Here is a 22,104-nt window from a genome sequence, read left to right on the forward strand (position 1 = left end):
TTTGTGTTCCTCAGTCATGTTTTAAAGTTTTCTTCATGTAAATCTCTCCCCGTGTTGTAGGCTTATAAGGAAGCCCTACGTGTTCTTGTTTTGCAGCTGTTGTGAACGGTCGATTTCTTCCTCGGTCTGTCACATTAACAGACCCATCTGCAGAGGACCAGCGAGGGCTCCCCCGAGACCCGCGTACATGAGCAATGATTACTTCTCCTTGTGTAACCATGAGCCCTAGGGGTGGTAATCGTATGACTTTAAATTCACCAATTTCTGCAGGGAGAGAGCGAACATTTATTGAGTACCTCATGTATGCCAGGCATCGGGCTGCTGTTCTGAATCAATGTGTAATGTGTAGATGAAGCAGGTGTTACTGTCCTCACTGGACAGACGAAAACTCAGAGGTCCGAGGTCACAGGGGCAGTTAGCGTTTGGACTCTCAGCTGTTTTTTTCCCCCATCACCCTGAAGGAGCTACAGCAGGCAGCGAGGTGACTGGCCGGTGTTCACCATGAAATTTTCACTCTCTGTTGCTAATTATATACCACAGAAATGTATTTTATTAAGTAGATCAATCTCATTACAATGACTGTTTTAGATCATGAAGACAGTATACATTTTACTAAATGAGGAAAAAAGAAACCAAGTAATCAGCCAAATTGATTTCCGGATTCCAGGTGTCATTTTTGTTTCATGCTTTCACGATTGCTTTGCCCAGATTTTCTCCTTTCAGCATTCCCATAAATGCAGCTGGCATGTTTTCAAATCCTTCAGTGATGTGTTCACAGTATTGGATCTTACCCTGTATGGAAACAGCAACAGATAGTGTAGATTGACTTCATAGTCTAAATGATACACTCTTCTCATGGGAGCAACACGTTTATCAGTACATCGTGGCAAACCTGGACCTCAGAGGTGGAGACCCTGTCCTCTTTGAACTCAGTCATTCTGGGGGCATGATCCACACACACAGTGTCTGTAACAGATTACAGTACACGTAAAAGTTTAATAATAGGCCAGATCACAGCATAGCAAGATGAGAAATGTCACAAGGAAACAACTAAGCAATTTCTAAGTAAACTGAACAGAAAAATTTAATAATGTAGTGACCTCAGAGGAGGTGGAAGTAAATGGAGCAGGGGGACACCCTTCTAGGGCACCATCTGTGTTCCTCCTTCTAGTAGCCTGATGATGCACCATCATTACCTCTGTTTGACCCCTGAAGGGGCAGAACCTGTTCAGGAGATATAAATACCACAGTCATCTAATCATGTCTTCCCTCCGAGCCAAGATCTGTTCAGTATGTGTTTAGCATTCTTTAAGGAGTGTGGGAGGGAAGAGGTCATTTAGTGAAGGTTTTTCCTTTCTCTTCTGCAAGGCTCAGTCTGCTATGTGGAACTAATTCACATTCTCATATTATTATTATTATTATTATTATTATTAGGTGGTAATTAGGTTTATTTATTTATTTTGCATGCTTTTTTATTAAAGTATATCTATTTTTTTTTTAACAGAGGTACCGGGGATTGAACCCAGGACCTCACACAGGCTAGGCGTGCACTCTACCACTGAGCTATAACCTGCCCCCTCATTCTCACATTATTTTAAAGGGGTCTTGAAACCTAAGTTACCTGATACCATTTTTTCCCTAATGCACTCCAGTGATGGTTTAGCGTCCTTTATGGATCTCAGGGACTGTGAATTTGCTTGAGGTCACTCAACTAGTATGTAGGGGAGCTGGGATTCGAACCCTTAACTAGAAAGCCCCAATTCACTCTTGTTCTTGAAGAGGCAAAGAACCTGTAGAGGGTCAAAAGCTGTAATCAAAAGTTTGAAGGTTAAAAGTAGGGGATAAAAACTAATATAAGATGTTAATAATATGGGAAGTTAGGGTATAGAATACAGGGTAGATGGGAACTCTTTGTACTCACTTTGTAGTTTTTCTGTAAATCTAAAACTATTCTAAGATAAAACGTGTATTTAAAGAAGGGGGAGGGCTGAGAAAAAAGAATAAGTAGATGAGAGAGAAATTAGACCAATTCACTAGTTACTTAGAACTACAATTAGGTTCGCTTCATTAGCAGAAAGCATTAGGGACACCAGCACAGGGGTGTCTTGTTGTCAGCTGTGGTCACGTTCCATTTCATGACCGAAGGCGACGAAGAGGCTACACACTGGGGACTCAGAAAGCATCCCGCTCTCCCCAGCAGCCTGGGAAGAGCCCTGCCCAGTGGCTGTCAGAGGAGCAGTCTATTTCTTTGAACTTGGAAATCATCATAAAGCCGGGAGTCAGGAAGTGTGGTGCCACTTCCCCCTCGGATACGAAAATAATGCACCTGGGTCGTCCCGATTTCTGCCGACTAAAACTGGAAGAGCCATGGCACAGATACATGCCCGTCTAACATGCGTGCGTTCAGTGATACTCGCCTCGTGCCTACATTGTTCAGACACGCGTCTAGGTGCTGGGGAGACATCAGAGAGCAAAACTACGTGGCGTAGCCCCCTCATGGAGGTTACATCCTCATCAGGGGGAGGTGGGCAGGAAGTACAGTAACTAAGTGAATTATAGTATATGTTGCATTAAAAGATGATCATTGCTATGGATAAAAGATAAGGAGAATCAAGAGTGAAGAGGGGGTTGCAATTTAAAATAGGGTCACTGTAAAAGCTGCCTCATTTAGAAGGCAGTTTTCAGGGAAAACTTGAAGGAGGCGGTGAGAGAATGAAGTAATTACAGAGAGGAGGGAGGGGTGTGGGGAGGGATTGCGCAGAGTGAGCGAGGGCGTGAAGAGCAACAGATGAAGTCGGAGAGGCCAGATAGTGTCCAGCCTTGCATGTTTGATCTGAGTGAAATGGGGGGCTTTGCAGAGTTCTGAGCATAAGAACGACTTGGTCTGATTTATGCTCAAAAAGATCACTCTGGCTGCTGTGCTGGGAATTGTCTGTAGGGGCGAATAAAGGTGGGACCAGACAGGCGGCTCCCGCGACACCCAGGCTGGACGAGGGGGTGGCCTAGACCAGGCCGGTAGCAGTGGAGGAGGGAGACCGGTCTGACTCTCTCTGTGTCTCCAAGGCTGGGCCACCCACGTTTGCGGACAGATTAGACAGGGGTGTGACAGATAGAAAGGACTCAGAGATGGTGTCTAGGGTTTTGAATTGAGCAACTAAAAGGGCATAACTGAGACGGCACGGTCTGTGCATGGAGCAGGTTGGGCAGGAAAGATCACGACATACTTGGTTTTTAACGTGTTGCATCAGAGAGAGGGAAGGGCACTGCACATACAGTAGGTCAGCTGTTGAACAGCCTCAAGCTGAGAGGAGAGACGGAGGCTGGAGACAGACAGATGGGCGCTGTCAGCGTCCTGATGAGATTTAAAAATAGCCGGGAGCCTGGATGAGGTTCCTTAGGGATGGAGAGAGTGTGCACAGAGAAGCAAAGAGGCCCAGGGACCAGCGCTGGGACACGCTATTATTAACTTGGAGACAAGAAAAGAAGCTGGCAGAGGGGTCTGAGGAGGACCAGTTGGGAAAACCAAGAGCCAAGGGAAGAAAGGAGAGCGTGACCCCCTCTGTCGAACACTCCCCGCAGCCAAGTGATGCTCAGAGCTGACCGCTGGTGTTCAGCGTGCGATGGACCTCGGAGACCCTGACAAAAGCACCTTTGGTGGAATGACAACAGTGCAAAAGCCCGACAGGTGAGTTTAAGAAAGAACGGAGAGAGAGAAGCTGCAGACGGGGAGTGCAGACGAGGCTCCCCGGCATTTTGTGACGGGGGGGCAGTGAGGCGAACCCACACCTGCCGTGGAAGTGAAGCCTGCAGCATCACAGGGGAAGGGGGCCCAGCAGAGGGGCGACTCTGGAGCCCCTTACCTCTAAGACCCACGTCAGCAGGCCTTTCAGAGCCTGCTGCTTGACTTCTCCTTGCCAGCGGTAAACGATGAAGCCTTCCATGCGGAGCTCCTGGTAGATGATGTTTTCCGGGGCGGGGCCTGTGAAGAGAGCACATTTGGGCACCCGGGTCCAGGGAGGTGGCCGTGGTGAAAACACAAGCAGGGCAGAGTTCTCCTGGGGCTTTCCCTCCGGTTCCCTCCACTCTTTCTGATCCACGGGGCTGCCCACAAGTCAGCACGTGTTCTGTGGTCGGCAGAATAACGGCCCCCAAACACGTCCACATTCCCAGTTCCCTGAACCCGTGAATGTTACCTCACATGTCTGAAGGGGCTTTGCAGATGTGATTAAGTTAAGAACCTTCCGATGGGGAGATGATTCTGTATCATACAGGTGGGCCCACACAAGGGTCCTTGTGAGGGAAAGAGGGATGCAGAAAAGTCAGAACTGGGAAAAGATACCGATGATGGAAGCAGAGATCAGAGAGAAAGACAGAGAGGGAGACTGGAGATGCTGTACTGCTGGCTTTGAAGATGGAGGAAGAGACCCTGAGTCAAAGGATGCTAGACCTGGAAAAGGCATAGAGACAGACTCTCTTCTTGAGCCTTCAGGGGTGCAGCCCTGATGACCCATCTTAGACCCCTGGCCTCCAGAGCTGCAAGACAATACATTTGTGCTGTTTTAAGCAACTACATTTGTGCAAGTCACAAGTTACAGCCCATCATGGGAAACTGACACACACTTGGAGTCCTTGCACAGGCCAGGCCACCAGGGAATGTCCATTCCTCTTGTGCCAGAAGCAGGGTCCACCAAAAAGCTCCCAGACACTTCCACAGAACAGAAAGAGGTCCGGACGGCAACACGTGAAATGTTTCTGTGCTGCTCAAGGCGCAGTTCCCTGATAGTCCCAATACTTAGCATGTTCGTCTTTATGGCTTAATCCAGTCATTCTGTGGTGGAAACCGATGCACTTCTGTTCTCAAAGCAGATGAAGAACAACTAGCATCCCCCCGGCCTGAGAGCCAACAAGGGACTAGATCAAGAGGCTCAGCAAATGCTCCACCTGTCCCTGCCCTGCCCTCGCCATTTCAAGGAACCAAGTGTTAGCCTGAACCCTGGGTCTCACACTTTTGTGTGTATCGGAATCACGTGGAGGGCTGGTGAAAAGAGACTGCTGGGCCCCTCCCCCAGTTTCTGACTGTGGAGGTGAAGTGGGCCCCAGGGATCTGTACTTCTAACAAGTTCCCAGGAGACAGTGGTGCCACTGGCCTGGGGCCTGCACTTTGAGAAGCACCAGCATAGAAAAAGCATAGGGCTACCCTGCAGCCTTCCATATGTGAGGAAAGAGGGTGTGTTGGGTGCCTGGTTTATTTTCCCAAGGACCCTAAGTGATCAGAAACTGAGGGAATGACACCTGAGTCTTACAAGTTCCAGAAAGTCAGGTGAAAACGCCTAGGGAATATCAGGGCCAGAAGAGCCCAGGTGACTGGCAGAGCCCAGTGTCAGCATCCTTCATCCCCGGCATCACTCAGGCCTGAAGTTCCCACTCACTGCTTTGAAGAAAGTAACAACAGCAGTTGGAAAAATCAGGCTTTATCCTGAATTGAAAGAAAAAAAATAAGAGGGACATGAGAGAATGGCACATCCAAATCCTAGGTTGGTCTAAAGTAGAAAGGCTGCTTCTCCAGCAGACCCACCTCAGCCTTGTTAATTTTGGGTTGAGGATTGAAATCCTCATTTCCTCATCTTGGAAGTAGAGGGAATACTGTTTCTGGATTTGTCCACCCTGATAGGGAACATAGTTTGTTTATTGAGAGCAAAAGACACACTTGGCATTAAAGTTGAGGGGAACAATTACGTGCCTCTGAGCTCTCCTAATGGTGAAATATGTTGGAATTTCTGGAAATCAGAGACAGGGCGGAATCTCACCCGATTAAAATGGAATGGACAAGGCCAGCTGATATCTCACAGACCCGTCTGAGTGGCTGAACTTCCAAGGACTAATTGCTAAAAAGACTAGATCAAGTTACTGTCTCCAAAATATTTGGCTGTACCTCATTGGACTGTGGTCAGGAAAGTGCATGCTGGAGCTCTGCTCACTTGGCAAGAGGAAGATTTCCCATGATTCTAGCTTAGTAGCAGGTAGAAAAATATAGGGAAAATAAGTCCTGAACAATAAGATGGCCAGGTGCACCTGGAGTTTCCTTCTCGGAGAAGGTAGCATCTCTGAGTCTTCACAACCCAACAGAGATCGACCAGCTGTCCTTCCTCGGCCCCTTCCACCCTCACCCAGCTGCCTCAGGGCAGCTGTGGTGTTGTTCACCAGCAAGGCTCTAAGGTTTCATTTCCACAAGTGAAGCCCACCAAAGAAGGAGGAGTAACCAGTTTATTTATGGTTGCCTAGATCCCTACGGTAATCTGCAAGGTTCCTTTTCATTCTTCTTTTATCTATTTGTCTATCTATCTATCTATCTTATTGATTGATTGATTGATTGATTGGACCACAGGTAAATCTGTAATCTCACCCACAGCACAGGATCATCGTAGCAGAAAAGGACTCTGGATGAGGTGGTCAGAAGACCTGTCTTTGTTTTGAGTCTGTCACTAATAGGATTTAAAGAGTCTCTGGGCCTTTTGGCCATTCATCTCATCAATCCGTAAAATAAGAGCCCTAGGCAACATCTCTCAGAGAATTGGGACTTGATGAGCACGGTTCTCCAGCTGAGACTGCATTTGGACTGATGCGGGTATGGAGGTGGGAGGGGGCGGTCCCAGCGTAAGAAAGGGGAGAAGTAGGGGGTGGCACAGCACGGCAGGGCACAGGAGAAGCAAAGCCAGGATAGTCTAGGAATGCAGAGGATGCATGTTTCTTTCCGTTTTCAGTGGAAACCGTCAGTTTGGTGAGGCCAGGGTGTCCTGCTGCTCTCGGACGCTCTGCCCACGACTGTCTCAAGGAAACGGCCGCCCGCTTTTCCCTTGATGTCACCCACATCAAGACACCCTCTACCCACCCCCCAACCCCCGCTACATCCCAAATATCCTGAAGAACCCTAATATTTTACCAGCTAGACCAGGGTGTTCTATTTCTAAAACAAATCATGGCTTTTTACAACTTTGTAGGAAACAGCAGGTAAAAAACTAAAACTTTTAATAACTGGTTCCTCTGTATTTTCAGATCCTGTTACTTCTCTATGTCAAAATCCAAGATAAGCTGATTTAGCTAATATATACAATTAAATATATTTAGTTTAATAAATAGTATTTCATCAAGAATATTAGGAAATCTTTTAAATATTCTGATAGCTGCTGGCCGACAGCATATCTGTGCACCTTCTCCTCATCGAGTCTTTCTACACCTGTGATCACGTGCATGAGCTCATTACCTGGGGGAAGTGGGCCCGTTCTGTTATATGTAGAGATGGCCCCACATATAGCAATTCTTCCAAATTTCTTCATCTGGGAGATAACAGTGTTGGAAAACTCTCCACCTACCTAAACACATAGGAAAACAAACAAACAAACAAAACCTTTAAATAATCTAGACACTAGAAAATTCAGGAGAATCATTAACCGACAGTGATCATTTCACAATATTTGTTTTAGCAGCAATAACACTGATTAAATTAACCCAGCAGTGCAGAAAATTGAAGTTGGAAAAAGACATCAGAAACTGGGTGTCTTCATTTGACTGTAGGAACATACTTATATAATTTATAAATTTTACTTTATTATATTTGGGGGGGTTCCGATCAGTTCAGTAATCTCACTGCCCTCTTTAAAAGCATAGAAAAATAACTCAGAAGCCATATCAAGAACAAAGTTGGAGGACTCAAATTTTCTGATTTCTGACTCACAGACATAGAATACAAATTTGTGGATGCCAGTGGGGAGGTGGGTGGGAAGGGACAGACTGGGAGTTTGAGATTGGTAGATACTGACAGGTGTATATAGAATAGATAAACAAGTTTATAATGTATTTAGCACAGGGAAATATATACGAGATCTTGTGGCAGCTCACGGGGAAAAAGAATATGAAAATGAATATATGTATATTCATGTATAACTGAAAAATTGTGCTGTATGCCAGAAATTGACACAGCATTATAAACCGACTATAACTCAATAAAAAAAAAATTTCTGATTTCAAAACTTACTACAAAGCTATATTAATCAAGACAGTGTGAGAGCAGAAATATAGATAAATAGTACTAAACTGAGTCTAAAACTAAGCATTTATGGTCAATTGATTTTTGACGAGGGTGCCAGAACAATTCAACAGGGGGAAAAATCGTCTTTTTAGCCAATGGTGCAAAACAACTGATATACACAGGGAAAAGAATGAAACTGGACTCCTTTCTTACACGATACACAAAAAATTAACTTAAAATGTGTCACAGACCTAAATGTAAGAGCTAAAACGATAAAACTCTTAGAAAAAAACCATAGGAGTAAACCTTTGTGACCCTGGGTAAGGCAAAGCCTTCTTCGATGTGACACCAAAAGCCCAAGCTACAAAAGAAAAAAATAAATTGGACTTCATCAAAATTTTAAACTTTTGTGCTTCAGAGGACACCATCAAGAAAGTGAAAGGGAAAAAAAGAAAGAAAAAGAAAGTGAAAGCAACTCACAGAATAAGAGAAAATGTTTGCAAACCGTATACGGGAGATATTACTAAGGATCCTCATTAACAGGATATTCCACACATGAGAGTTGGACCACTTGCTAACATTTATTTGTATACCCCAAGTCAATACTCACAGAGCATTCCTCGGTCATTTGCAGACATACACAGTGGGGCGAAAGAGACAAAAGTTCCCAGCTAAGGTCAAAAAAGGCGAAGGCGCTGCCTTCTGTTTTCAGCTCTCATACAGAGATCACCACAGGAGGAAGACAGTAGGGGGCAGTGCAGAGGCAAGAAGTGTCACCTCTGGGGCCAGTCTGATGGGGTATGTATACCAACTCTGGGAGGATTAATAGTGGGGCAGCCTCAGACGAGTTACTCGACACTTTTGAACCTCATTCTTTCTTTTTTTAAATAAAGAAAACAGAAGCTATAGGAAGGACTTAAGATCGCAATCTATGTGAGCTATGTGCCTGTACGTGCGTACTTTCAGCAGGAGCGATGGTTCAGTGTCTGCGGTGACTTTATAGAACGTGATGACCAGGAATACTGAGAGCTGGTTATGTCTGATAAGGGACTTGTATCTGGAATATATAAAGAACGCTGACCACTCGACAAATAACCTGACTGAAAATGGGCAAAGGGTTTGAGCAAATATTTCTCCAGAGAAGATACACAAATGGCCAATAAGCACGTGAAAAGATGCTCGGTATCATTAGCCAACAGAGAAATGAAAATCAAAACCACAATGAAATATCACTTCAAACTCACTAGGATGGCCACAATCAAAATGACAGATAATAAATGTTGATGAAGATTTGCGGAAACTGGAACCTTCATCGATTGCTGGTGAGAATGTAAAACAGTGCAGCCGTTTTGCAAAATAATATGGCAGTTCCTCAAAATGTTAAACATGGAGTTACCATATGACCCAGCAATTCCACTTGTGGGTATATAGCCCAGAGAAACGAAAACAAACACCCACATACAACTTGTACCTGAATGGTCATAGCAGCATTATACATAATAGCCAAGCAGTACAAAAAACTCAATTGCCCATTAACTGATGGATGGATGAATAAAATGCAATACATCCATACAATGGAATATTATTTGGCCATAAAAAAGAACGAAATACTAAGACATGTTACAACATGGATCAACCTTGAAAACATGCTAAATCGTAAGAAGCCAGTCACAAAAGGTCACTTTTAGAGCCAAGGAGAGTGACGGCTAATGAGCAGAGCATTTCTTTTTGAGGTGATGAAGGTGCTCTGAAATTGACTGTGGCCACGGTCTTACAATTCTGTGAGTATACTAAAAATTATTGAGTTCCTTTCTTTATTTCTTTTTGCTTTTTAATTTTTTTTTGAGTTCCATACTTTAAATGAGTCACATATATCTCAATAAAGCTGATTTTTTTTTAATGGCATATGGGCTTTCCCTCATGTATTTTAGATGGAAACTCTAGAGGTATATTCCCTTGTATAGTATCTTGTTGCTTTGTTAGTAAATCAGACATTAAGTCCATCTTGTACTTACATTATCAAAATAACAATCATAACCATCAGGAGAGGCCTGTCTCAAAGCTTCTTCCAAAGACTTGACTGTTTTGTAGTTAAAGGCAACATCAAATCCAAGCTTTTTAAGGTAGGCAACCTTTTCGTCAGACCCTGCTGCTCCAACAACTTTGCAGCCCTACAAGGGGAGAAAAATGGAAACCATTTATGAGCCACAAGCCTGGGCCAACTCTATCCTCCTCGTCTAGTAGGGTCAGGTTCCCCAAGAACACCCTTCTAGGTGCCAAGCACACATATGAGGATACGATAATGGGCCAACAGGCCCCACAGGTGAAATTCGCCCCTCAACTAGCCTACAGGATAACCCGAACATAACTTCAGCTTGCCTCTGCCACCCAGCAGACCCCTGCTACGTTTACATGGTTTGCATCTCGTACCAACCTGCTGGCTTGACGGCCTGTTCATTTGACTCTCTCATTTCTTTATCTGGGGGCTTCTCTTCCCTGGCAGTGGCTTGAACGCCATCTCTTGGTGCAGCGGTTTAGACCACACTGCAGGCTCAGCCCTGGGGCTCTCATGTCATGCACAGCCTTCCTGGTACCAGACCCCTTCCTGTTGCGTGGCTTGGCCCAAAGCATTGGACTACAGATGCTGCCTAGGCATAGCGTGCGTCCCGGAGAGCACTGCAGGTGAGACCGGAGCTTACACGGAAGCACGGAGAGTAGCTCTTCAGAAAGCTCTCCTCTGTTCTGCATGTATCACGAAGACCAGACGGTCAGCCTCAGTTCTCTTTCAACTGGGGAAGGCCCTTTGGGTTCATACCTCTATCTGTACCAACAACCACCACCATCTACTTTTTCCATTCCTTCACGATTTAAGAAAAAGCTATTTTGCAAAATCTCTATCCTTGGTCCTTTTTCCTTCTAACTTTATACTCTCATAGGATGATCTCCTTTACTCTTGTGACCTCACTGCCACCTTCCTGCAGATGGTTTCCCTGTCTATTTAACTCCAGCCATGTCTCTCTCCTGAGTTCCAAATCAGTATTTTTAATTATGCAAATCTTCACTTGGACAGCCTGAGGGGGCCTCACAGTCAGTGTGTCTAGAATGGAACGTATTTTTTTTTCTTGCTTCTTACTTCTTGTTCCTCCTCCGTTCTCTGTTTCAGTGACTGATACCACCCAGTTATCCAGACCTGAAACATGTAGATCATAGGAGATGCTTTCCTTCCTCTTGTCCCCATTCAATCACCAGGTTTTATTCTTTTTTACCAAATAGGCTTAAAAGCTGCCCCTGACTTCCAATCTTCACTGTCAGTGTGTTATAATTCTCACCTGAATTACTGAAAGGGCTTCCTAGTATGGCTTCTTGTTTCTAGTCCTGTGTCCCTATGAACTATCCTCCTCCCAAGGCCAAGATGATTACTCTAAAATGTAGAATTAATCATGTCATTCCCCTAAGGATTACGCACAAACTTCTTAGCGTGGCAGTCTCCAGGGGAGTTTCTCAAAGAAGAGGTTTAAGGATAAGTCCTATCAAAGTTTGGAAAGAAAAATCCCTTCGAGTTCTAATAAAACATTTAAAATTTGAACTTTGGAAATATTACTAATTGATTTTGTAAGTCTAGCATAATCCAAAGCTAAACACTAATAAGTTCTGAACAAAAAACTTTAAACCAAACTCACTTATGAATATAGATACAAAAATTCTATATAAAATGTTATTAAGTCAAATCCAAAAGTGTAAGTTCATAATAGACCATTGGTAAACAAAGATTATTCCAGATTGCTATAATGGTTCAGTATTGGAAAACGAATTTAATTCCTTAACTGCAAAATTTGATAAAATTTAACATCTATTCCTACTTATTTACTTATTTAAATAAATTCTTTCTGCAGCCTCTGATAGTTTCATCTCTTTATTTGTATTCCAAGCTCCCACTAGCACTGGTGACCAGCCCAAACCCTTGGCTGTTGGTTGTAGCCCTGTACTCATCTGTATCCACCTAACTATTTCCCTGGAAACTAGGTCCTGAATCCTACATCCAGCCTCTGGCAAAGGATCAGCCAAAGTAGATGACCTTGGAACATTTCCACTCTGTGATACACATCCTGACCCTGTTTGATATGCCTGCTGCCTTGTATCCTCCATCATGAGATCAGATCTCTTGAGCACAGACCCCTGTCCAGATCAGAGCCAGTGTTTCCATGACCTGGGTGCCTGCCAGGAGTTAGTTCCCAGGCTATGACCTCACTTCTCTGGGCTGATTGCAGGAGCCTTTGCAACGGGGCCATGTGGGCGATGACTCTTGGTTGATTTCAAGTCCCTCCTCCTATTATTGGGGGCAACCATGAAGGAGTGAGATTAAGCTATAACGAGAAACGTTCAGTAAAAAACTATTTTCATAGCTACTGCTTATAAACTCACTACTCTAGACAGAGGCCATTCCGGACTTGAGACCTGCAATATTACCAAGTAACAATGTTCAGGTCATCTTGGCCACACCATTTTCCCCACTCCCCTCATTTCTCAATCATTCTTAATCTCCAGCTTCTAAATAAGATAGACTGGACCACATTCCCTGAGTCGAGGGATGGCCTGCTGCGTTCACCGCTGCATCCCCATTGCTCGCTGAGGGTGTTGAGTAAAGGCCTGTTATGGCGGAAGACGCTTACCTTGAGCTTGGCTATCTGCCCCACGACCGAGCCCACTGCTCCCGCTGCTGCATTAACCATCACTGTTTCTCCACCCTTCACACCACAGATGTTAAGTAGGCCAAAGTAGGCTGTTAGGCTGAGGGAAGAAAAGTAAGGCTATGTGCATAAATTCACATATAAATCTAAATCTCATTTGTATATACCCTGAAGGCCTTCTCAGCACCCCAGTGTCATGGAGCCAGCTGAAAGACAGAAAACAGAGGAAATGAATATTACTGGCCACTAATGGTCCCCCTCCTCCTTCTTTACCTCAGAAAGGAATAGAGATGTTGGGAACTGGAGAAGGAACGGAGAGTTGGCCGGAGGGGGCCAGCATCCTGCCCATCAGCAGGGCAAGTTTCAGAGGTGAAAGAAACTAGGTCCCCTTTAAACTCAAGGGATCCAAGAATAGAGAGCTTATGCCTCAGCCCCATGTAAGTTCTTGGGAGATGGCGAGATTCATGTCGTCCACGTCGTCATGGTGCCACAGTCACAGAGCAGAGGTAACAGTACGTGGTGCCCAGGCCTGAGAGGGTCAGGAAGAAACACCTTGAGTTTTCCATGGCTCCAAAGTGGTTTGGAAGAACCCCGCCTTGTCCTAAGTGAGATGCCAAAGTGAGCTTTGGCGGGAAGGAACTGGTGAGCCTGCAAGGATGCAGCTCCAACAGCCCTGATGGGGATTCGGTGAAGAAACCACCATATCTCAGTGGATTTCCAGCTCGGAGGGGGATGTGGCTGAGGACTCAATGGGAAAACTAAACACTCTGAGCAGGGGACCAGCACAAGACCAAGACAGATCAAGAGCAAGAAGCTATTGTCTCCCCTCTGCTGACACTGGATTTGCATCAGCTCTGGGAGCTTTGCATTAATCCTAGGGAGAAGACAAAGGAAATCGTGAATTTTAAACCTGAAATGATGTGAGAAATCACTGGCTTAACTTGAGGTTGTATTTTACTACACCACCTTGAGATAGAAATGAAATACAGTAGTAGAAAAATTTAAGTTATATATTTTGCACCCCTGAGTCTGAGCCCATTGTGGTAATTGTTCTGTTACTTGCAAAATTTCAGACAAATTCATATGAAGTTATTTCCATGTAAAACAGAAACTACACACTGGTGTAACTTGAGCTCACCCAGCCTCTGATGATATCTGAGGGCCAGTTAGAGTTGGGCATTGAAGGGAAAGGCAGTGGAAGGCATAGACAGCATTTTTTCTGAGGATCCAAATATCTAACATTCCCATAACCCAGTGTTTATTCAAAAGATGGAATGGAATGCCACCTGCCTCAGAATCACCTGGAGCTTTATGAAAACTTTAGATCCCCAGGCCCCACCTCAGACCCACTGATTCAGAAATACTGGAATGTGGAGATCTGAATTTTAATAGGACTCTCAGTGATTCTTCTGTATGTAAGCAGCTGAGAACCACGGCCTTAGTGAATGCTGATACCAGAGTGTGCTGGGCAAGTTAGCCTAACCCCAAAAGAGAAGCAGAAGGTACATTTTCTGATAGTGTCATTCTACCCACGACAACCCACGTGCCCCCTCCTCCATTCTCCCTTCTAGATACTTGCAAAATCAGCTTTCATTTAGACATATTGACGTCAGATATACAAGGCCTTTGCCAAACATCACCTTTTAAAAATAAAGTGGAAAATGATAAATGCTGGAGAGGGTGTGGAGAAAAGGGAACCCTCTTACACTGTTGGCAGGAATGTAGTTTGGTGCAACCATTATGGAAAACAGTATGGAGATTCCTCAAAAACACTAAAAATAGGCCTACTGCATGATCCAACAATCTCACTTCTGGGCATATATCCAGAGGGAACTCTAATTTGAAAAGATACGTGCACCCCAGTATTCATAGCAGCACTATATGCAATAGTCAAGACATGGACACCACCTAAAAGTCCATCAGCAGATGACTGGATAAAGAAGCTGTGGTATATTTGTACAATGGAATACTACTCAGCCATAAAAAATAATAAAATTATGCCATTTGCAGCAACATGGATGGATCTGGAGATCGTCATTTTAAGTGAAGACCCTAGGTTTTAAAGTTCAGCTTCTTTTATAGTTTATAGCAGAGGTGCCAGCATTCCAGAACGGTCAGCCAATCCCATTGGTAAGCAGCTCATAATGGTGGGAATTCTCAAAGAATGGGTGGGGTGTTGGAGGTGGAGGCTAGAAACGTGGCATATATAACTTCTCTTCAGTGTTTGAGAACCACTGGTATGAAGTTGATTGTCTGGAGTAAAAGTACACTCCTGAGAGGCTGGGAACAGGTGAATGAGAAATAGACCCACACATGCATAAATAATGCTCTGCTTTAGAATTCAAATCTCCTAATATTTTACAAATTACTTTCTCCCCAGCTAAGTCATAGGAGACCTGCCCCGAGGTTTCCTTATGTCGGCCTTCACTCCCGTGCTCCTACCCGCAGCTCAGTTTAGAGAGAAAGATGAGTGGCATAACAAGGTGGGAGGAAGAGCTGTCATTAGCAGAGGAAAGTCCGGGAAGGGCTGTCATTCTGTTTAGAGCCCACTAATTGCATGTAAAAAGGTATTAAGCATCCTCTAACTTCTTCATGTTGTCTCTTGGCTGTGGCCATTCTGAGGAGCTCAGATTCTGAGTGTGATATGAACTTGGGGCGGATGGGACAGGTCTTGTTGGGGGCTGATACTGAGGGGGGAGGGTATACATTCCCATTTCATTCTTCAGAAGTCCTTCAAAGTGTGAAAAAGACAGAGGGAGGAAGGGTAGGAAGAAGGAAGGAAAGGATCACACAACTTAGAGAAAGAAATGGGTCCCAGGCTAGGAAAGTTTTGGGGATATTACAAGGAATTCAGCCGACCTTGCTTCCCCAGGGCGTGAGAGGAAACTTGAGGTCCAACGGGCAGCTGGGACCTGGAGAGCAGACACAGGATGAACTGACCAGGAGCCCTGCTGAGGGATAAGGCCAAGAGAGTGTTTCAAATCTGTGCCACACTGAGTGATGGTACAACCACACTGTGATTCATCTCTGATATTTAAACTTCAGAGTCCCTGACACCTCCCAAAACTCAGATGCGTATAGAGAAAGGAGGTGAGGAATGAGAGACAGTACAGAATGGCCAAGGTAGACTGAAGTCTCTTTCCCTTTTTAAGCTCTGAAATGGAGGCAGAGATGAGTGAGGGGTGAAGCCAAGACCCGTCCAGGGACAGAAGGAGCTGGTTCCTTTGTGTTCCCACTTGCCAGTGGCTTGAGGGTGGCCGTGCCCCATGCTGCTTCTCACTGTTGCTTTCTCCTTGACCTGATTTCCCCTCTCACTTTCCTTCAGCCCAAGGCTAACACTAGCCCCTCTTCTTCCCTTCTTCATCCCACCACCCTTTCTTATCAGCCCCTGAGCCTAGCATGTCTTCTTGTTGATCAAGTTCTGAACCACCATTTTGGAAAACCAGAATGTCAGGCAAACCAGTGAAATATACCCATGAAACTCACCCGGGCATGCCAACCGTTCCCAGAGCCAAAGACAGGGGTAACGTGTCCGGCCACTCTGCAAGCAGCTTTTCCAGGTCTTTCCCATCAGAGATAGAGTGCGTGGTCCAGCCTGACTGAATCAGTACAATGGTTCCTACTGGGAAGGCTGAGTTTTTACTTTCCACAACTCTGAAAGAGAAAGCACATCCAGACACGTGAAACTCCTTCCCTTTCAAGGGAGGCGGAATGCTGCACGGTTAGCGTCCACAAAAGGGCAGTGAGTTTGATATTCCATGGCTGACCACCCTACCATGTCTCTCCATCCTAATTCTTAAGTCATTGGTCTCTCCGCCTTGAGAAAAAATATTGGCCATCAGAGAGGAACTCTCAACTGGTCCATCTGTGTGTCATCACTCACTTTTCTTCTCTCTAAGCCAGAGGCATTCACCCTCTGGTTCAAGGTGACCTGGACACCAGCCTCTTCTGTTCTTCAGGGCTACCCTCCATCTCTTAGCCCTCCTACTGTCTTGAATCCTTAACATTTTCCTCTCTACAGACCCTTTCCTTCCACTCAACTTCACCCTCCTGTATTCTCATCCTATCCCTACCTTCCCCCTCTTCTTCCTTTGACACCCAACTTCTTCAGTTTCCATTCACTTGATAACCCAGTGCAACCTGCCTTCCACCCCTGCTGCTCCACTAAGGTCACAACAATCCCCTAATTTGCAAAATCCAGTGGACACTCTTCCTGCATGATCTGATTTTACCTTCCTGCTGCATTCAACATGCTGGGTCATCCAAAACTCTCCCCTGTTGGTTTCCAAGACACTGACTGACCCCGGCTTTTTGCTTCCCCCTCAAGCTGCTCCTTTTTTTGTCTCACTTGATGATTCTCTTTCTTCCATCTTTTCCCACGCTTACCATTCTTTACTGTCTCCCCCTCAGATCATGAAGTTATGTAACACACTTTTATTATAGAAAAGTAAAAATCTACAGAATATCAGTTCCAGTCCCACCGTACAGATATAACTGCTCATATTTTGGTGAATGTCATAGTGATCTTAATGGCATATTTTAAAATGCATATTATATGTATTTACATAATTGAAGTAATTTTATATGTCAGGGAACCCCATTTTCCTTTCTCAACATGATACTAGGTATATACAAATTATACTTTTTTCTATGTTGGCAAGAATCCTTCGAAAGTTATAATGAATTTATTTATTCATCCATTATTAGACATTTAGGTTACTTCTGACATTTTTCATAATGTAAATTACATTCCAGTTAATATTCATAAATAGGAATTTATCATTTCTTTAGGCACTATTTCTATAAATGGAATTACTAGGTCAAGGAGCATTAAAATATTTGTAACTCTTGTTACATATTGCCAAATTCCCTTCTAGAAGGTTGTGCCACCTTCTGCTTTTACCGTCAATGTATGAATGTATTATAACAACATTTCCATCACTGGGTATTATCTTAAAAAAAATAAAACTTTGCCAATTCAGTGAACACAAATAACACGTTTATGTCTTGGTTATTAGCAAGAAATGCATAAGACCTATATGAAGAAAACTGTTGATGGGTCATAAGACAAAAACGGATATGCTTGTAGAGAAATATTGTAAAGAAATCAGTTCCCTCTAAATAAATCTCTAAATCTCTATAAATATATCTATAAAGCCACTAAAGTCCCAATAAAAATCCAAATAAGATTTCAATAAACGGTATTACAACTTGCTAGTCATTTGGACATAAACACTTCAGTCTTTGTTCCAAAATAAAAATGGCTCAAAGATTTAAATGTAAACAATGAAAATATAAAAATACTAGAAGAACATATGAGTAAATATTCTAGCAATTTTGGAGGGGAGAATGCCTTTCTAATCAGGAAGGAACCAAGAAGCCATAATTACAAATATAAATACTTTTATCACATAAAAATTTTAAAACTATGATTGGACACAGAAGAAAAGATAAACAAAGACCCAGATATCTGCAGGACTAATATTCCTGACATACCAGAAGCTTTTACAAATCAATTTAAATGAAAGGACCTAAAGGAAAAGAGCAAAGGATATGAACAGATAATCAGAAGAAAACTGATCATTAATTTACAAAGAGGACGTCAACGTCCCACTAATGATGATAGAAATGCGACTTAAACTCAGCATCAATAAAAGCAAGGTCAGTAAGCATCAACATATTCACCTCGGGCTGCCAAGAGTGATGATGGTTAGCAATGGGCATACAGATATGAGGGAAGCAGGTCCTTTAAGACACTATTGGTGAGAGTGGACACAATCTGCAGCGCAATCTGTCATCATCTCCTCAAATTAAAATGTGCATCTTCTTTGACCTAGAGTTTAAACTTCTGGGAATTTAATGAAGGCAGTAATCATCCAGGTGGGCAAAATGCATACAGACACACTCAGACAGATGCATGCATATTCCTTGCAGAACTATCTGCCATAGAAAGAATCGGAAACAGCTGTTATCAGTAGATTAGTTAAATGGCAGATAACAGTGGAATAATCTGCAGCCATTAAAAGGTGGGTAGTATATTTATCCACTGTCGACAAAACAGATCCATGACACATCAAGTGAGAAAAAGCAATTTGCTGAAGGGCATTTACTCCGATGGAAGATGATAAATATTCGTACATGTACCGAGCAGTTTTTGAAATAATAATGTATTAACAGCATTCATCTCTAAGGTTCAGGTGATGGGGGAAATTTCAGTCTCCAAGATATAAATTTTTATTTTATTTGAATTTTTACAATAATCAGGAACTGAAGGAATCCTTTTTTTTTTAGTACTTAAAAGTAAGGCTAGCAAAGTGAAATTGAAATGATAACAATTTCACATTCTTCCCTCCCTCTCAATTAGCCAGGAAAGGGGCCGATTTCTCACGTTATTTCCAAGGTCAAACAGTGAGTGACCCACAAAGGCAGAAGGAACTGTAGGATGGACAGAAACAGGGCCCAGGGAGACATACTTTCCAAGCATTGGGACAAATGGAAATAATTACCTGGCCACTTGCTGTCCTATCATCTTATCACCCTCCTTCAATCTTTTTGAGGCAAGTCTGGAAAACAAAACAAAACATAACATTCTTAATACAGAAGAGCATCTGGGGAAAGACTGTCAAGTTTCAAGCCAAATGGAAAACCACCGGGAAAGTGTGTATAAAAATGAAACCCAGATACACGAGGACAGTACAACTGGGTGAAATGCATGGGGACAGCTGTTAGAGCTGGTTCTGCCGGGAGTATTTTCCTGTGAAATGAACATGAGAATCTTACCATCATGCTCATTTGTGGATCAGTTTCTACCAATGACTTTACGTCCACAACCCAGGTACCACTGGGCACCTATTACCCAAAACACCAGACACACAGAAAAGGATGCTAGTTAACATTTGGAAATATATTTTTTCACTTAAGATTTGAATCTCTATCAATCAACAATCAATGAAAACAATTATTTAAAAGGATGATGGCTGTATTGTTTACCAAGGCAAAAAATTACTGAGTCAGTGGCCAATGAAAGATTTTATTCCCTCCCCTCTCTGAATTGTTTACTGAGTACACACTTTTGAGTCAACTGCAGATTACCCAAATTAAAAGAATACAGGTAAAGGGAAGGCAGGAGAAATCTAATTTTCCTCTTAGCCTCTTCCTCTGCCCAAATGACTTGCCTGCAGTGAAATGGAGAAATTGGAGTTCAGCTTCTTTCTTCTTTTAATTTTTTGGGAAGCAATTCTGGTGAATGAGGAGAGGCCAACTGTGCACTTTAAGATGGGGATGGTTGTAAAATAAAGGGGTCAGTGTAATCCCTCACTGCTCTGCTCAGACCTTTGCCTGAAAAAGATGAGCATCCACAAATCCCACCACTGCTATCCTACTGGGAGAGACGGGGAAATGACAGTGTTTGGAATCAGCTGGCTATTTTAAAAGGCTGACCACTTCAAAACAGTATTCAATACACAAAATAAGAATTTCCAGGAGGAAAATAATACCTCATGTAAGGATCCACGGAGATGAACAAAGCTTCCAGCAGGACCTCTACAAAATAAAGCATTCCACAGGCAGTTAGATACCCAGGCCCGATGTCTTGTCTTTGGCCTTCTAAATAAACAGTCTTTCTGCTACAGGGTTGCCCTCTCGTCTGTGCTGTCTATTGAACAGACAAGAAGAGTTCTCACATTTGCCCCAGTCCAGTTCATACAACTAAAAATTATTATTAAAATTTTTTAAATTTTAAATAAAATTTAAAATGACTTTTTTACTTAGCATTCACCCCATGCTTTACCTAGATTATTTCATATGATGTTCTGAACAATTATTGTTTCCATTGTATTCAAGGTTAGGTTAAGTAACTTGCCCAGGTCCACATTTGTAACCACTATGTTACACTATGCTTCTATGCTCACGTAGGGTGTTATTACCAGCCCCTGTTAGTATTAAAAAAATACATGCATTTTGCTGGAGTGACCCTCATGCACGCGTTCTCTGGAATTTTGATTCTGAGTCCTGGCTATCCCAGCTTAGATGGGACTGATGATAACTCTGCCATGCTATTTGATTATGTGCCCTTTCCTCAAAGCTCACTTACCTGAAAACGGCCCTTAGAGACACCCCTTAGCATGTGCTCTGCAAAGCTGATCTCCAAACACGTGATGGGGTGCATCGCCATTTCTCCCCCTTCAATTTCTGTAGGTTTTCCTTGTCCCTCCACTTTCCCCAAGGAAATGGGAGGCCCCTCAGTGAAGAAGAAGGGTTTTTCCCTCCTTGTTTGCTCACAGGGACAGTCTGAGCCCTGCAAACAGCCACTAGGCAGTGCTTACCCCACTGTTACCATGGGGCTCACCACAACAGAGAGGAAACCCTCCCCAGCGTCTAGCGAGTCACGAAGAACAGTGCAACCAAGTGTGAGTATTTTTTTAAATGGAGATATTTAAATTGGTCCAGGGAGTGAACCCAGGACCTTGTGCATACTAAGAACACGTGCTCTAACACTGAGCTCTACCCCCACCCCTTGTGAGTGTCAATTACCAAGGGAAACAGAGGGATCCTCCAATGTGACATCAAGGCTTTGCGCAGGCAACCTTGAAAAAGTCCCTGTGGCAGACTGCACAGTAGCCACAGATACCGCCCATCCCCCTGTGCCGGCCTCTCTGCCATCCTCCCATCAAGAAGTCTGTTGCCGCCTCTTGAATCTGGGCTTGGCTACCTGACTTGCTTTGATGAAGAGCATGTGAGCAAACATGATACAAGTGGAGGCTTGAACAGTGCTTGCATACTGGAGCTGGGCAACTCCTGCTGCTCCTGATTTATGAACTCACAGCGAAAACAGCCTGCTAGAAAGGCCACGTAGAGGAGAACTGAGGCTAATCACCAGACATGGGAGTGATGCCCCTCCTGAATTAACCGCTTAGCCCAGATGAGACCTACAGAAGAACCACCACCGTCACCCAGCCCAAACAGCCAACCCACAGAATTGTGAACTAACAAATGATGGTTGTTCGAAGTCACTAAACGTGGAGGTGGTCTGTTATTCAGCAAAGGCAAACTGATACAGTCTCTCCCAACTCTAATTTTATGAGTGTGACTTACCTCCATTTTTTAAGGGTGGGAGTTCAACCGTCTTCAACTCAAAGTCACTGTTAGTCGGGTAGCCTTTAAAGTGTTTCTTCAGGATCCAGCTCCTGGCATGAACCATCGTGAAGCTCCTAGAATACAGTAAACACGTAGTCAGTGCCATAAAGTATCGGGATTCTTACGGCTCCCTAAGCATTGCACTGAGGCCAGACGGCAGCAGGGTCTACTCATCATGAGCTTCGCATCAGTATCATTTATCATCAGTCACGTTTATCTAGTGTTCATTGTCTCTACTGCTGTCCTAAGCATTTC

The 22,104-nt window shown here is 43.8% G+C and overlaps 1 protein-coding gene across 3 annotated transcripts in view; it reads right to left on the reverse strand.

Moving 5' to 3' along the window:
• Window positions 1-527: 527 nt before the first annotated feature.
• Window positions 528-22,104, reverse strand: part of PTGR1 (prostaglandin reductase 1) — a 33,476-nt gene continuing 11,899 nt past the window's right edge. For all 3 annotated transcript variants that reach the window (XM_072959916.1, XM_072959915.1, XM_006214784.4), the window contains 9 exons: window positions 21,808-21,923; window positions 20,211-20,256; window positions 19,221-19,277; window positions 16,201-16,368; window positions 12,697-12,814; window positions 10,042-10,197; window positions 7,262-7,370; window positions 3,861-3,979; window positions 528-792 (listed from right to left, as the gene is read on the reverse strand). In XM_072959916.1, coding sequence (XP_072816017.1) covers window positions 682-792; window positions 3,861-3,979; window positions 7,262-7,370; window positions 10,042-10,197; window positions 12,697-12,814; window positions 16,201-16,368; window positions 19,221-19,277; window positions 20,211-20,256; window positions 21,808-21,913 — 990 coding nt within the window. In that variant the 5' untranslated portion in view covers window positions 21,914-21,923 and the 3' untranslated portion in view covers window positions 528-681. The remainder of the gene's footprint in view (window positions 793-3,860; window positions 3,980-7,261; window positions 7,371-10,041; window positions 10,198-12,696; window positions 12,815-16,200; window positions 16,369-19,220; window positions 19,278-20,210; window positions 20,257-21,807; window positions 21,924-22,104) is intronic.

The sequence above is a fragment of the Vicugna pacos genome, chromosome 4, assembly GCF_048564905.1.
Source record: "Vicugna pacos chromosome 4, VicPac4, whole genome shotgun sequence".
In the NCBI taxonomy this organism is placed as follows: Eukaryota; Metazoa; Chordata; class Mammalia; order Artiodactyla; family Camelidae; genus Vicugna; species Vicugna pacos.